This window comes from Takifugu flavidus, chromosome 5, assembly GCF_003711565.1.
Source record: "Takifugu flavidus isolate HTHZ2018 chromosome 5, ASM371156v2, whole genome shotgun sequence".
Classification (NCBI taxonomy): Eukaryota; Metazoa; Chordata; class Actinopteri; order Tetraodontiformes; family Tetraodontidae; genus Takifugu; species Takifugu flavidus.
Window position 1 is genome coordinate 2573955 of NC_079524.1, and position 15045 is coordinate 2588999.

Below are 15045 nucleotides of genomic sequence, written 5' to 3' on the forward strand. Positions count from 1 at the left end.
AATTCTACCTGCATAGGGAGGAACGTAGCTGTTGTAGTTTCAAAAAGCTTGTTTCAGATTCTTGACCGTTCCGACATCCGCTGGAACGTCTTCCTTTGCAGCATTTATTGATCAAACATACAAAAGAAATACATAAAGAGGAATCATTCAAACTTGGCTCTTCTCAAAAGTCACATAAATAGAAATATTCCAACAAGCTTCCGGAGCTTCGGCATCACGGACACTGCAGAAAGACCCGAACCAACGGCACGGCGCTCCGTGGAATGCTCAGTAGCATCTTGTCTAGGAAGTCTACACCGACTCACAGCTACAATCTCTACAATGTCCTGAAGAAAACGCCATTTTTTTTCCCCCTCTGCTGGTTTTGGTTTTCTTTTCCTTTCAGCAGACAGTCCTGAGTGACGAGGAAGGCTGGGACGCACGGTAGAGGGTGATTTCCCATCTTGTCAAAAAATGAGCTTCTTCTTCATCATCAAACCTGAAAACAAAAGTAAAACTATCATTATTTTTTTAAAATAAGCGCTTTCAAATGCCATTCTCGTCCAGCAAAATCAGAACCAAGCCATTACGAGCAATCTGCTAAACACTAAAGTTTCCAGCCACTGAGTACATGGAAATTCTCTCTGTAATGATCTGCAGTGCTGAGTACTGGGTAGACTCAAAGCATGTATTTTCCACACCACAGGAGGAGCTGGAATTGCTTTGAACCTCCCAATAACGCTGTATACTTCAGCACAACAAACCACACCACAATCCACTAAATGATCTGCACATATGTGTGTGGGTTCGACCAAGTTCTGAGCTTCTAACTGGAGTTAAACATAGACCCAACACCCTTTGAATCGCACAGTTCCATCAAACGCCAGAGAAGATTTCGGGGTGTAGTGTGTTTAAACAGGAAGACAGCAGGAACAGTTTGTGAGGTTGAAAATATTCTATTAAGGACATTTTGGGTTGAATGGAACGTCCTGAAATTCTCAGCTGTAACATATTTTTCTCTCTTACCTGCTAAAAACAGTATTAAGTCAAACTTAATTCATTCACTCATGATCTATTCCCATGTTCTACTGGGTCACCGATAGCCTTGAGTTTGAAATCTGCTTCATAAGCATTTCTCTTAGCTGCCATTTTGGGATCTTACACACACACACACACACCATAATATTATGTTGAGGCACAGTGTGTGTGACTCTGTGAGGCTTCTGACTACGGTGGCTGTAGTGCTCCAACAACCCATCAAGCGGTGTGGCTTTAGCTTACCAGCATTATAGTCCTGAAAATAGGGTATATGATAAAAATAATGGGTTTCTGTGGTCCGTATTGTATTCGGCTACGTGCATGTAACAAATGGGTGAATTACTTGAGTCCAAGCCTTCTATTTTCCTCTTGAGTCCTACAGGTTCCTTCTCTCTTAGAGCCTCAACTGAACAGTTGGGTCGGGGAAGCTGAGGCCCAGGAGTGGGACCAGGTCGATTACTGAAATACTTCATCTTTAGTGCCTGGAGATTAGAACAGTCAAAGTCGTGCTAAAACATTCACTCATTTCCCGAATGTATATCTAATAAACAAAGATATGTAAATATTTAATATTAATGTTGGGTTTACCTGTGTTGCTGTGGTCCTCATCAAAGGGTTAAAGGTGAAGAGGCCTTGCAGAAGCTCAAGTAAGTCATCACCAGCTGCACTGAAGATATGTTCCAGTGGCGTGCCAGGAAATATTTTGAAGGACACGTAGTCTGGTAAACTGCTAACACCCTGCAAAAATATTCAGCATTTGCAATGACTCCCACATGTGAAAAAAATTAACAGTGGAGAAAAAGAAATGGCGAAACTAACAGGCCATGACTCTTCCGTGGCTGTCCCCAGAGCCTCGAAGATCTTAGTCAGCTGGTCAAGGTCTGAGTCTCCAGCAAGAAACGGTAGCTATACCCAAGGAGAAATGCAGAGCTATAGCGTTAGCAAGAGTGCATCTCTGCACGGGGAACACACGATTATCTCTGTCGTAAAGGTTGTTACCCGCAGCAGTAATTCAGCCAGGATGCACCCCACTGCCCACATATCAACACCCACACCATACATTCTGGCCCCAAACAGGAGTTCAGGGGAGCGGTACCACCTGGGATAATGACAAATAACCAGGGTTCAAGTTACAAGTCTCAAAACAGAGTCACTTTGTCACAGGCGTCTTTACAAACAGAAATGAATGGACTTCTGTTTTATACTAAATTGCATAACAGTCTGCCTGTGTTCTAATAAATCGAACGGGACTGAAAAACACAGACCTTGTAACAACTTGATGCGTGTAAACTCTGTTTGGGCTCCCAAACGCTTTCGCTAATCCAAAATCAGCCAACTTCAAAATGCCATTGCCGTCTAACAACAGATTATTGGGCTTCAGATCCTGGAAAATACAAAATCTCAAACTGTTCATTTCTGTCTGTGCCCAGGAGCAGATGTGCTGGGATTTCAAGTGTTCTTACCCTGTGTAGGACCCAGTGTTGGTGCATATACTCTAATCCCTGAAGAGTCATGAGGATGTAGGCTTTGATATTAGCCGGAGTCAAAACTAGGCTTGTGTCTTTTATGACCACCTTGGAAGAAATAGGAAAGTAGGATTAAGTATTGAAATTAGGTGGAATATGAGGTATGAAGATTACAATAACCCACTCAGAAAAAAATAAATAAAATTTAGTCACTGACAAACTCAATACAGGCAAATCTCTGAAGGGTGTGGAGCAAAAATAGAAATTTAGCACCAGTAACAAGGTGAGCATCATGTGTCATCCTCATGACTGTAATCTGGCAGACACTAATGGTATCCTTTCACTGTGAGAGCCCTGAGTGGAACATTATTGATTTTTTTCTTTTTAAAGCACACTTATTCCATTTTAATGGTCCCATTAGAGGCTGCTGGATGTGTGGTAGGCATCCATCTGGCGTCTTGGTACGTTGAAACCGCACGAAGGAAAAGGTGGAAAGTACAGGGAGGCCTTAGTAACCTCCTTGATGCGTCTAATAGACGACAGCACTTACACTGCTGCATTTGGGGCTGATTGCATTATCTACTGCTCAGTATGACATTTGACCTTGTACTTATGAAATGTTTCAGTCCTTCTGTGGATTGCTATCAAACCAATACTGGAAGACTATTTTTAAAACAGCACACCCGTCTATCCATCTTTTTGAATAAAACTCAACAGAGCTAAATGTAAACATGTGATTTTTCACTTTATTATTAGTAAGGTAAAATAAAAAATCTGTTGTTTCAAACATGAATTAGTGTAATCATTATAATACAAACCTCCAGGTCTGTTTCCATGAAATCAAACACCAGGCTGATGTTGGATTTGTGTCCAAAGGCATCCAGCAGCTAGAATACACAGTTCATTAAAGTCTTAGGGAAAATGAGAAGAAATATACTGCTGAAGAGAAGATGTGCTTCCATAAGGTGCCTACCCCAATAATGTTTGGATGATGCAGTTCCTGCAAGAGTTTGATCTCTCTCAGAGCAGTCCTGTTAATACCTGATCATTCATGACAAGGGTAGATGACAACAGTGTTTTGTAAATCAAAAACTTTAAAAAAATTCATCAATTAAAGATCACTAATGAAAATGTACCATCTTTTGCCTCTGTTCTGTGGCCAACTTTAATCTACAAGAAAGGGAGAATGACAGTATTTGACATGACCATCACAAAGAAATGCCAACAAAAGTTCAGAGTAAATTGTAGTTACCTTTTTAATAGCAACTATAGTATCGGTGGTTTTATCCCTGGCTTTATATACTGTGGCAAACTGAAGAAAAGAAACACTTATTATTATGTCCACGACCACAGAGCATCTTTATTTCCATTACCAGCGAGTGTGTGAGCATAGCAAAGCTTTGTTGACAATAACAAGCTAATCTTGCCTACATCCAAACATCCAACAGGAACATCTAGTTCGTAAAACGGGACCGAAAATGGGTCAGAAAATTGTGATGTTGATCTCTACGCACCTGACCTTCTCCCAAGAAATCAAGTTTCTCGTAACGCTTGGATCTGGACTTTACATCAAGCGCCATGATGGCTAACTGTTATTTGCTGGTACTTCCGGACCTGTTAAAGGGCCTCAGATACTGTTTCCGGGTCAAACAAAGGGGCTATCCTGAGCAACACTGCCATCTACTGAGTATACTTAAGAATTACTCATAATGTTAAAAGCTGTCGAAGCCCTGTAGTCTCCGTTTCCTTATAACTATTAACCCTTTAAAATAATTAAAAAAAAATCCAACTATCAAAATGACAAAAGTGTTTGTGATATATTTCATTTTTTAAAATTCACACCACACCCCAACAAATGACATTAATTACTGAAAATCCTCCAACATTTGTCATAAAGTAATCAAAATGTACTTTATTCATTTATTCATTTATTAATCATGATGCACTAGTTATATGCACTAGTTATAAAATACTTTCTGCTTCTGTTGCTTTTTTTTCCACATTTTTTTGTAGTTTGAAGTTTGACACCAGTCTCCTGGGAGTCTCTTCTGTCAGTTAGGAAGATTCTCTGATCCATGCAACACTGAGCACATCCCTACATCCCATCTCCATACACAGCAGATACCCTCACATCCCTCAGGATTAGGCATGGCTCCTCTCCTTTGACCCTCTTTCGCTCTCTCTCTCTGTCTCTGTCTCTTTCTCCTTATTTTAATGTTAAGTTTGACAAGAGAAGTGTGAAGGATCAGCAGGCCTAATACAAGAGATGCACATTCATATCTTGACAGGTCACAGATGTGAATGACAGAATTGTATGTGCCCATGCAACCATGCAATGAGAGGAGAGGAGAGGAGAGGAGAGGAGAGGAGAGAGGAGAGGAGAGGAGAGGAGAGGAGAGAGGAGAGGAGAGGAGAGGAGAGGAGAGGAGAGGAGAGGAGAGACCTGCTTACACCACTGGCTCTAAAACAAATGTGACACATTGATGTCCTGCACTAATTCTGATATGATTTGAGGGCGTTCTTGTGCTCATTCCTATCAGCCCATGTGGATGATGAGCCTGACAGCTGAGTTATGGATACATAAATGATTCTTGCGGCATTTTTACAGTTTGTCACAATAAATCTCCTGAAAACACAGTGACACTGTGCACAGTAACTCACTGGTTACGCTGTATGTCACATCAGCAGACGCTGATCCCGTCGAGCTGGTGTGTGCATGCGCTTCTGTTGACGGGCAGGTGGAGAGTGAAACCGCAGGGCTGTTTATCAAACTGGTAGGAAATGGGTGTTGTGTCACCCCACCACATCCTGCCGCTGGGAAGGGCTTCGCACGGACCAGTGTTCGCTCAGTGTAAACAATAAAATTCTGGTCAGTCAGGAGCGACCTTTATCGTGTGTTTCTGTGCAAAGTTTGTGGCTACATGCACGTCAGAAACACCGTACGCTGATTGTGCAGCTGTGATAAAGACAGAAGATGGGACCAGCTGGCCACACGCTCTATTTTAGCATCCATCCATCCATCCATCCATCCATCCATCCATCCATCCATCCATCCATCCATCCATCCATCATCCATCCATCCATCCATCCATCCATCCATCCATTGAAAATATCCATCTTTTAACATATCATTACATGGTTCACAACAGAAACGCATCTGTAAAAAAACAACAACAATGGGGCAGAATGTAAAAAGGATGAATGTGAATAATGAATCAGCGTTATTGTGATCAAAGTGCAAGCGTGGAGCTGTGCATTATTCTCCTAAGCTTTAATGTACACAGTCATAGAGGAAGAGGAAACGTTCTGTCAGCTAGGGAGTTTTCCTCGGTGTTTCTGCTTCTGACTCGCTCGAGCTGTCTCACACACACGTGTACACACACAGGCTGCAGCTGTATCTGACCACATGCACAGTTATAACACAACAGGATGTTGCAGGGTGGATGTTTGAGGTGTGAAGTTTCACATAAACTGTAACAAACAATATCGGTTCTTGAGAACTATTCACTTATTGGTAATTGCATCTATAATTCTAATCTATTATCTCTTTTCCTGGCCCCCCCACACACACACACCTCAAATATAGCTATATAAGGCAGGGTGTGGACTTGTCCTGACACTCGAGAAAGGCATCAGGGCCTAAAAGAAAGTATTGCATTTCACATTTGCAGACGGTTTCTGCAAGGCAAATGGAAAGGGGGAGGACAAACAGAAGGACAATCATTACTACCAAAAGTCTGAGATGCATTAAACTGGCACCGTCGGTTCTGGGCTGCATTGTTAGATGCCAGAGCTGTCAGCTTGAATAAATATTAGGGCGGTATTTGTTTTGTTCACAACTGTCTCCCCTCAGCATCTGAGGCATCAGCACACACAGGGGCCAGTGGAGGATTTCTAGATGAGCTCTCTTGATAGCTGGGCTCATACAGAGACAACATTATGATAATATCCCTATAAGTAGAAGGGGGATGGGTGCAGTGTCATTTCTTCATGTAGACAGAGCCAGCGGGGTGTCCGCAGACAACTGCATTTAGGGCTGTCTTTGTTGTTGCCTTAGCTCCCATCTGCATTGTTGTTGTTTTGTTCCTGTCGGCGTTTCCTCTCAGACATCATTATGGCTCTCGTTAAAGATAAATCTCAGTCTGGGTTCAAAAAAGGCGAGAGCAAAGTGTTGTGATAGCGCTTTCTCTTCATTTTGTTTGTGTGTCTGGAATTACAAGCATGGCTGCATATGCGAGTGGCTCTCCTGGATGTCAGTCTGCAGCTGGTACGCCCGTGTTGTTCCCGCTGCAATTCGCAGGATTAAAAGAATAGGAACAGTTGAAGGGTTCGGATGGCAAATGGACAATATGATTTTCAGCCACTGGAGATATCAGATCGCTCAGCCTTGTTGCATTTGGACGGTACATGAGGGGGAAGAGGAAGCCACGGTAGTTTATCTGAGTGTATCAGGAGCTGGATATAGCCTCAGCGGAGCGCTATCCAAGATGTCATTTACTTCATTAACCCAGCCAGATCACAGAGGCCGCAGAAATCGATGCTGTCACACGTCCCATTAACTTCTCGCTCTGTCAGCGATGCCCTCAGTCCTGCACACACAAACACACACTTACATACATTTGTTGTTTCTTTAAGCACGCCTCAGTATTTCTGGCACAGGTGAGCGTGCAGGCCTATGCTATCCAAATGCCTGGAATCCTTGTTGCTTCGCACGCGCGCCCGCGTGCACGCACAGAGCCAACCCCATTACCCCGGTCAATCCCAGGGGTCCCCCAGCTCTGATGAACCCGCTCGCCGCCCTGTGAGATTAGTGGACTCCCCGAGAAAAGCCCTCCATTGATTAACCGTGAGTCTCTCCTGCTTGCAATGTCAGCTGAAGGTTAGCACGTTGTCTTCCGCTGCTCTTTTTTCTCGGCGCAGTCAAGTGTTGAAGCTCAGTCATGAATATGAGTGTTATTTTTCTATCGCCCCCCTCTTGCTGATGTTTTTCATCACAAAGCCAATTGACAGTCACCTTCAGGGTCTCTAGTTTCTTCCTGTCTGCGTGTTTCTTCTTCTTTAACATTTAAAAGCACTTATTAATTAAATCTCCAGCGTTCAGCCCTCGGCCTTTCAACAATGACGAGAGGAGAACTGCCGCTACGTGAATGTAAAAGTCTATTTCGAGTGGGATTCACTGCTGAGCTTATAAATCAAGGCTGGGGAAGCGTTTACTTTGTGTTCTACTTGAGGGAATCTTCCAGGCAAAAAGACAAGGGGAGATGAAGGAATGAGGGCAGCTCTCCGTCTGGAGTGAAAGAGAGAGAGAAAAAAGGAAAAATTGGGCCCGATTTGGGAAGAGCGGCAGCTCTTATGATGAACTTGATGAACATGAATGATGCAGGAGATTTCCTGTAGCAATGAGCAGAGATGAAGGGATCATCCGGATCTTTAGACCGTTCAGACAGCAGCGTTGCCCTGCACCACTGTCTCTTTCCTCCCCATCATAATTCAATATTTACAGTTTAAGCTGGAAAACTGCTCCCTCTTGGCAGCCTGTATCTGGTATCCATAGCAACAGATTCAAGAGCAGAGTGCAGTCGCTCGCGCTCTCTCCCTCCCTCCGTGTGTGTGAGTGTGTGTGTGTGTGTGTGTGTGTGTAATGTTTACTGATATACCACAATTGATTGGCTGTAGGGGAGCAGCTGTTGACCCCTTACTCTCAGGGGTCTCTTTGTATTCTTGCACACATCCTAAATCAATACACACACACACACACACACACACACACACACACACACACACACACACACACAAATATTTGTGAGTTCTCTTTATTTTAGAGTTAAATCCACAATCTTTTTGTGTATTAAGCAACGAGGGGAAAATGTTAGTCCTTAATTTATTGAGTGTGATTAAGAAAAGCTCTGACACGTAGACAAACAGGGCAAACAGGACTACAATGATCTACTCAAACACACATCATATTCATACTGTATGAATCTGCTCAATACACGAGAAAACAACACCCAAACTACTGATGGCTCGGCAGATTTATATCCGGAACACCGACGCACACAAACATTATATACACATTATATACATCCCAGGGAGCATTGTGCAGAAGGCTTCACACGTGCTGGGGATGAGGAAGGACGAGCAACAGGGACGGCCTGACATAAAGGTCAGATGTGATTTGCACGGCTACTTCATTTAGTTTCATGTTGTTTTATTCAGGAAGATCAGAGTTGGCACGCGCTCGCAGCCTGAACCAAACTGACGCCTTGATGTGTGTTTTCCAGAGTGTTGTAAAGGAACGTGCAAGAGATGAACAACAGGACACACACGCACACGCGCTCACACATGGGTAACGCTGCTCAGAGGATGTGCTATAGATCACAATCTGATGAAGTCAACGTGAAGTGGTAACCACTGGAGAAAGTGGGGAGGAACATCTCCAGTCAACAACAATAGCAATAATATCCAGTTCATTATTCTTATTCAATAAAATTGATAAATGAAATTATTACTATTGATTCCCTTCTAGTTTGCCTCCATGGGAACTTTTAAATGTTTAAAGGCTCTTTAGCACTTTGAAGGGGAAAAAGGAGACAATTACTTTACTGAGTCAATGAGAAGAACAAACGTTTTGCCAGATGCTTACCAGTAGGTTATTGACCCACCGGAGACGGATATGTCAGAGGAAAGTTGCAGCAGGAGACGCGCGATGGCGCAGGCTGCCAGCTGGAGGCGATGTCGCTCCTCTCCTCCTGCCTCGGCTCTGCTCGGCCACAGCTCTCAGTCTGCGGGGTGAGATCATTACCAGACACCAGGCTCCAGGACCTGACATTCACCGATCGGAAAAGCAGAGACAGAGAGGGAGAGAGAGAGAGAGAGAGAAAGACCGAGACACGCAGAGAGAATCCGCTGGTCCGATGCACACGGCGAGGGAAAGCGACCCAAACCTGCGCTCCTGCGTCGGCTCCCCGGTTCTACGGTACTGACGGTTGAACGCTGTGGCTGGATCTCGCTGGATTTGGGCTTTCGTCGGATGCGGGCTTGTTTTGACTGCAGTAATAGTCCTGCTCCCCCCTCCTCCTCCACCAACCGAGTAGCGGATTTGCGAGGGATCACAGCTCTCTGAGTGACCAGCGATCCTGCAAAGAATCGGAGACGCACTTTGCACCGCCGCGGTTCTCCGCCACCGGAGCCAGACCCGTGAAAAATCCCGTTTTTGCGAGGAACCGGACACAAGGGCCAAGTTTCCGACTGGATTTCCCTCGTCTTGATCGCCTACCTTACGGCTGTCATCAGATCGGCTGCAAATCCTATTTTCGCCTTTTCCCCCCTCTCCAAAGCACCGTTGACGCCATTTTCTTTGGGGTTTTCTGTCAAAAAAAAAAAATATACCCATATATTCTGGCACCGTTTGACAGCTCCCCGGGAGGCTGTCAACCCATCCGTCGTTTGTGTAAAATGCGCCTAAACGGATTGTAAATGATCTTGATAAAATATTTACACCTTTGAGCCGAGTGTGTGACAACATTAGACATGGGTAAGTAGCTCCGGGTGACCGGCCACACTCCACACCTGAATACACCTCTGCCGTAAATGTGTAACCTTTCTTTATTTATGTTCCCGTCCCCCTGCGCCTTTATGTCGCCCCCCCCATTTGCATGCTACATGCTTTCCATGTCTATACGTGCCGTGTTGTTCCCCCACTGACACGAAATACGGCAAATTGCTTATCGTCACATGCCACCAGATTCTACCAACACACGTGCACGCATTCTTGCACGTACACGCAGCTCCCCCCCAGGGTGTCGGGGGGGGGGGGGGGGGGGGGCTGTATTACTCAGTCTGCGTGCATCTTGGGGTGCAACAGAGTGATAAATTGATAACCTGAAAGAGATGAAGTGTCCGCCCCATGTTGGACAATGAGCAGTTCAAGAATTGCTGCTCATGCTGGAGATCAGCCTTTCCCCCCAGGGGTGGACCCCCCCCCCGCGCCTTCCTTGACATTGATGTTCCACATAGCATTGCAGTGTGTGACACTCAGCCATCAGCAGTTGCTGCTTCAGGAGTCATGCCACATTTAACTGCGTGCACTCCTTCGTAATGTGGTTTTTCCTACTGGTTCTGCTCGTTGGACCTGGTGGGGGCCAGACAGGGACAAACCAGAAGATGCCAGGAGCGCCGAGGAAGCACACTCAGTACTTGCGCGCCTTGTTTATTTTCCCACATTGCTTCAATTATGATTCATGTTTCTTTAAACGGACAACGTCCACGCTTGCTGTGGCGCGCTGGAGACGGCAGCGTGCATACAAATGTGTGATTTCACATTGCGCGCAGTCTGCATTTATCAATAACCTGTTACTTTCACAGCGGCGTCAGGAACTCCTGGTCGAACGTAATGGGTTCAGACGTGTGAAGGAAGGCGAGGACTGAAAGTGAATGGCAGTGTGCCACTATTATCAGCATCCAGCAGAAAGCTCGGGCTGAAGCACAGCCGTAGAAGATAAATAGACAGACTTGAATGAGTCAAGGCAAGTGTTGAATAAAAGACCAGGTCTCTGGCCTGGATAAGATCGGAGGTGTGGAAATGGGCGCTGGGCAGAAGGCATAGAAAAAGACAGGATTGTGAGGAAAGTGCGTGACTGGGCGATAATGGAGGCGATTCAGCCCCAGATACAGCGTCTATCCCTTCCCATTAACGGGTTCGGAGGACTTGAAACTGGCAGCGTTTTCGTGCCCATGCCATCTTTAAATAAGAGCATGAGAAATCGATTAGGTGTATCCCGTTCTGTGCCATGTACCCCGGGTCGAAATAGGATCACAGAGAGGGGGAGGAGTGAATGTGAACGGGATCCAAGGACAAATCTAACTGTTGGCAGGCTCCCTCAACAGAATATCAGCACTGGAGCACCCTTTTGGCAGAACACACAGAAAGAGCGAGGGAGGGAGCGAGAGGAGGGGTGGAGGGGGGGGGTGGGCGAGGTGGAGGGCAAAGGAAAAGAGGTAGCACGGAGAAGAGGGGGAAGGACAGAGGTGAGGGGAAGACGAGAGCGAGGTGAGGGGAAGAAAGAAGACAGTTGGGGAGAAGGGGAGGTGTTTTTGCTGACAGCCATTTTGTGGCTTCTGCTGCAGTTAAAATGGTATAACGTTCATCTGCGTGTGCAGGGCAGTTAGGTGAGGGTGGCTTTAGTGCTACCTAGCATATGGCTCACGCCGAGGAGCGCGGGCACGTGGGACTGCGCAGAATGAAAGGCCATCATTTTCTATTATAGCTGTCCCACACATGGTATTTTATGACTGTCCTCGCTGCCCCAGTTGAATACATGCTTCGCGCCAGCAGAGCTGAGCTGGTGAAACTAGGTGTTTTATTCCATTTCATTGGTAAATAGGGGTTCAAAACGCGTGCTTGGAAAACAGACGGTGCTCTGTGATATGGTCATGATCAGAAATGTGGCTTCTCTCACCTTGTCTGAGGCGGGAACACCGATGCACTTTGAAAAGTCCTGGCCCCCTGGATTTGGAAGGAGGCTGAGGCCGTCCGTTTGATTTGTTTCCAACCAAAGATTGGACCATTCTAGAAGCACTAGTTTTGTGTGATTGCCCCTTCACCAGAGAGTTGGAATGAAAGCAAAAAGGAGATAAATGAAAAATGGCAAACGGGCCGTGTTCATCGTTCCTGTGAAACGCTCATCTGCAGTCAGAGATGACTGCTGCACTCGCGTCAGAGCAGAGGAGCGGTGGGGGGCGGGGGGCACGGACTCTTCACCCTGTGCAATCATACAGCGTTTGGCGTACTTGTGGACGTGTTGTTGCGTCTGAGGCTGCACGCATGTGTACGTGTGCTCATCTCTCTGCATGTGTGCACGAGTCCACCTCAGGCTCTGGGCTGCAGGCTGGGTATGCAGCCTTAAAAGGTTGTGTTTCTGCTGCCATTTCTTTCTTTCGCCCTCCCTCGGCTCCATACTCACATTCAGGTTCTCTTTTTCATGTGGCTGCATCATTCACTCCCCCCCCCCCCCCCGTACTCCATTACCCGTGCCTTATCGTAATTGATTTTAAAGGACAAGGTAAAATGATGGAGGAGTGTCTGATTCACGCACTTCCACATCCAGAGCCATATGCCATTGAAGAGGGAAGCTGGTTAGCGCTACATAATAAAGCTATTTATGCAGCGACTCTGGTCGCTCACAATCACCCCGCTGTCTGAGGCGAGGCGAGGTTTGCATGTGTCTTTGCCACAGCGTGTGCGTGTAAAGAGCGAGGGGAGACAGCGAGGCTCGGGCTGAGTGAGGGAGGCCCGAGGAGGGGTCAGTCTTACATAAACTCCCAGGCCCGTCTGCCAGAAACAGAGAACTAACACAGCTTAGGGCACCAAGCAGGGAGGGAGGAAGATTGGTCATGACCCAGCTAAGTAGTTTACGCGCAATGTTTAAGGCCATTTCGCCGTCATGTGGTGTAGGGTTTTGAGGTGGGGGCGCTGAATCTTCAAAACGAAGCTGCAGTTTCCTTTTTTAAATTTTTTTTTTTTTTTTTAGGTGTGCATGCGTGTGCGATGTTGTGTTTGGCAGCTGTGTCTTTTCCTGTCATTGTCCCCAGTCACATGACACGCAGGGTGGCTTTCACACATGCCACAAGGGCGAGTCACCCAGCTGACATTAGGGACACATACGTTTCTGGAGGACCAAATTTGGTCATGGGGGCACTGTAGTCTCAGAACAGGACAGACCTTGGACGCGTTGTCTTCTGGTTATTGGCATCAAAAGTAACAACGTGGGGAAGGTGTAGCCAGTGATTGTTGTAGCCCTTCTCCTTCAAAGCCTCTTCTGAGTGGGAGCGCTAACGATTAAAGGGGGCTTACACACTATATCTGACAGGTAATACCATTGTAGAGATTGGTGTCTTGCCTTGCACCAACCTTAGCCACCATCGGGATATTTGTCCAGGACACCACTGTTTTCAGAAGAGCCACTATTCAGGAAAAAGCTTCCCGTGTGAAAAGTGAAATGAGGTCATTAATTGCGTGGTATTCATGCAATTAATGGAAATCAAAGACATCCTGCGGGATATGAAATAAATCTTACGACATATTGTTTCGCTTTGGAAAACAGACTATGGAGAAAGCCCGTCGGAGTGACTTTGAGTTCATAAGCTTCAGATTTAACCGCCGGACCACCAGAACCTACATCAAAAATACTCCTAATGAATCAGCTTTGACAGGCTGTATTGTTTCAGGCTGTCAGGCCTTTCTGCTGAGCAGAGCGTTCATTGAAACAGAGCTTTTCATATCATCAAATGTTGCGAATATCTATCAAATGGCTTTAACCTTGTGGACAATGCTTGCGTGAATTCATACCTTGACGAGCTCGTTAAAACACTGTGGACTGTGATTAGTTAACTGCTCTTTAATATATGGGCTTCCACAATATTTGGCATTGTTATATGATGGCTAAATTGTTTTTTTGTTTTATTTTAGATCTTCACGGTGTATTCTACCCACTGTCCGAAGGCAGCATCTGATGCAAAGTGGTAGCGCCGTCTTGCCTGTAGGTGTGGTTGTAGAGCGATCGCCTGCCTGTTTGTCAGCTCTGTGATTCTCTGGAACCCTTCCCAGGGTGAACCCAGGCCCCATGACCTAAAAGGCTAAGCGGGTAGCCGTAAGAATGTGCTGTGAAGCATTATGACGGATCAGCTGTTGGTACAGTGGAATGGCCTGGTACAGAATGGAGAAAAGCCACAGAGCAGCACATGCACCAACGTGGTGTAAAATGCATTTGTCAGAGCCTGGGATGGCGAAGGGCGAGGGTTAGGTGACAATATCAAACACTGGTTGATATGCTGTAAACCTTTGGTGCTCACGGGCCGGTCGTAACTGTGGAAACGCAGCATTTCACCTCAGTGAAGATGGTGTCAGCTCAAACTCAGTGTGTGAGACAGCATTCCCCACTTCCAGCTCAGTCATGCCTCATGTCATATTGACTTATGGGATTCCCTGGAGCTATAGTGAGAAGTGTAGTCCAGTGTTTGTTTTGGTTGCTTTCTGTTTGCAGGCTCCGCTCATAAGCGAGCTGCCTGTGTAAGTGCATATGTTGATGGGAGTATGTAATATTTGTGCCCGCATGTGAAATGATCCAAAAAGGAAAGCCCCAATCTTCCAACAAGTGGCTGCCATCCAGAACTCTGCGCAGCTCAGAGCTGCAGTGACAGTTTTTAATGCGCTGGTGTATAGGTGCCACTAGATACATGTGTGAAACGGGTCAGACGCTCCTTTTTTTTTTTTTTCCAGACTGGCTCGTAAACCACATCTGGCGAAAGAATTTAGATTCCTTCCCTCGGTCTTTCTCTGCAGCCTTCCCTTTTACCCACGTGTGACTCCCTCCTCCCTTGCACTAGTGAAAAGAGAGTGAAAAAAAAAAAAAAGTCAGCCTAGTTTTTTTTCCCCCTTTCTTGTGTCCTCAGGCTAACTTCAGCCTGGTTTTAGCGCAGAGAAAAGGAATGTCTTATTATGCGCTGATTGCTTCAGTGTCTGCACGGGCTCGACTGAGGGAGGGGGAGGCGATGAAAGAGCGAG

General features: G+C 45.9%; 2 protein-coding genes and 1 long non-coding RNA gene across 6 annotated transcripts in view; 1 reads left to right on the plus strand and 2 right to left on the minus strand.

The window, feature by feature from the left end:
* Positions 1–58: 58 nt before the first annotated feature.
* Positions 59–4117, minus strand: cdk7 (cyclin-dependent kinase 7). Of its 2 annotated transcripts, none has more exons than XM_057032857.1 (12): positions 3998–4117; positions 3736–3795; positions 3620–3653; positions 3457–3524; positions 3302–3370; positions 2481–2591; positions 2283–2401; positions 2017–2116; positions 1837–1923; positions 1606–1755; positions 1361–1499; positions 59–478 (listed from the first exon to the last, which is right to left on the minus strand). In XM_057032857.1, the coding sequence occupies exons 1-12, from the start codon at positions 4061–4063 to the stop codon at positions 447–449; spliced, it is 1035 nt and encodes a 344-aa protein (XP_056888837.1). In that variant the 5' UTR covers positions 4064–4117; the 3' UTR covers positions 59–446. The 2 variants fall into 2 exon arrangements, with proteins under 2 accessions (XP_056888837.1, XP_056888838.1); XM_057032858.1 differs by lacking the exon at positions 3998–4117 and adding an exon at positions 3857–3889.
* A 1620-nt stretch (positions 4118–5737) lies between these two features.
* Positions 5738–9261, minus strand: LOC130525754 (uncharacterized). Its single transcript, XR_008950565.1, has 2 exons — positions 9127–9261; positions 5738–7072 (listed from the first exon to the last, which is right to left on the minus strand). It is a non-coding gene; the product is annotated as an uncharacterized LOC130525754 (long non-coding RNA).
* A 27-nt stretch (positions 9262–9288) lies between these two features.
* setbp1 (SET binding protein 1) overlaps positions 9289–15045 on the plus strand; it is a 29897-nt gene continuing 24140 nt past the window's right edge. Inside the window, exons 1-2 of one of the 3 annotated variants that reach the window (XM_057032833.1) lie at positions 9289–10017; positions 13951–14020. The gene's annotated coding sequence lies outside the window, so the exon portion shown is untranslated. The remainder of the gene's footprint in view (positions 10018–13950; positions 14021–15045) is intronic. The other 2 variants (XM_057032832.1, XM_057032834.1) reach the window with 2 other exon arrangements.

What these genes read in the sequence shown, in the direction of transcription:
- cdk7 (XM_057032857.1), bottom strand. Translation starts at nt 4,063, where the DNA reads ATGGCGCTTGATGTAAAGTCCAGATCCAAGCGTTACGAGAAACTTGAT. An exon ending in CTATAGTTGCTATTAAAAAG is followed by an intron (nt 3,654 to 3,735) that starts GTAACTACAATT and finishes CCTTTCTTGTAG; the next exon opens with ATTAAAGTTGGCCACAGAAC. An exon ending in ACGCATCAAGTTGTTACAAG is followed by an intron (nt 2,117 to 2,282) that starts GTCTGTGTTTTT and finishes TCATTATCCCAG; the next exon opens with GTGGTACCGCTCCCCTGAAC.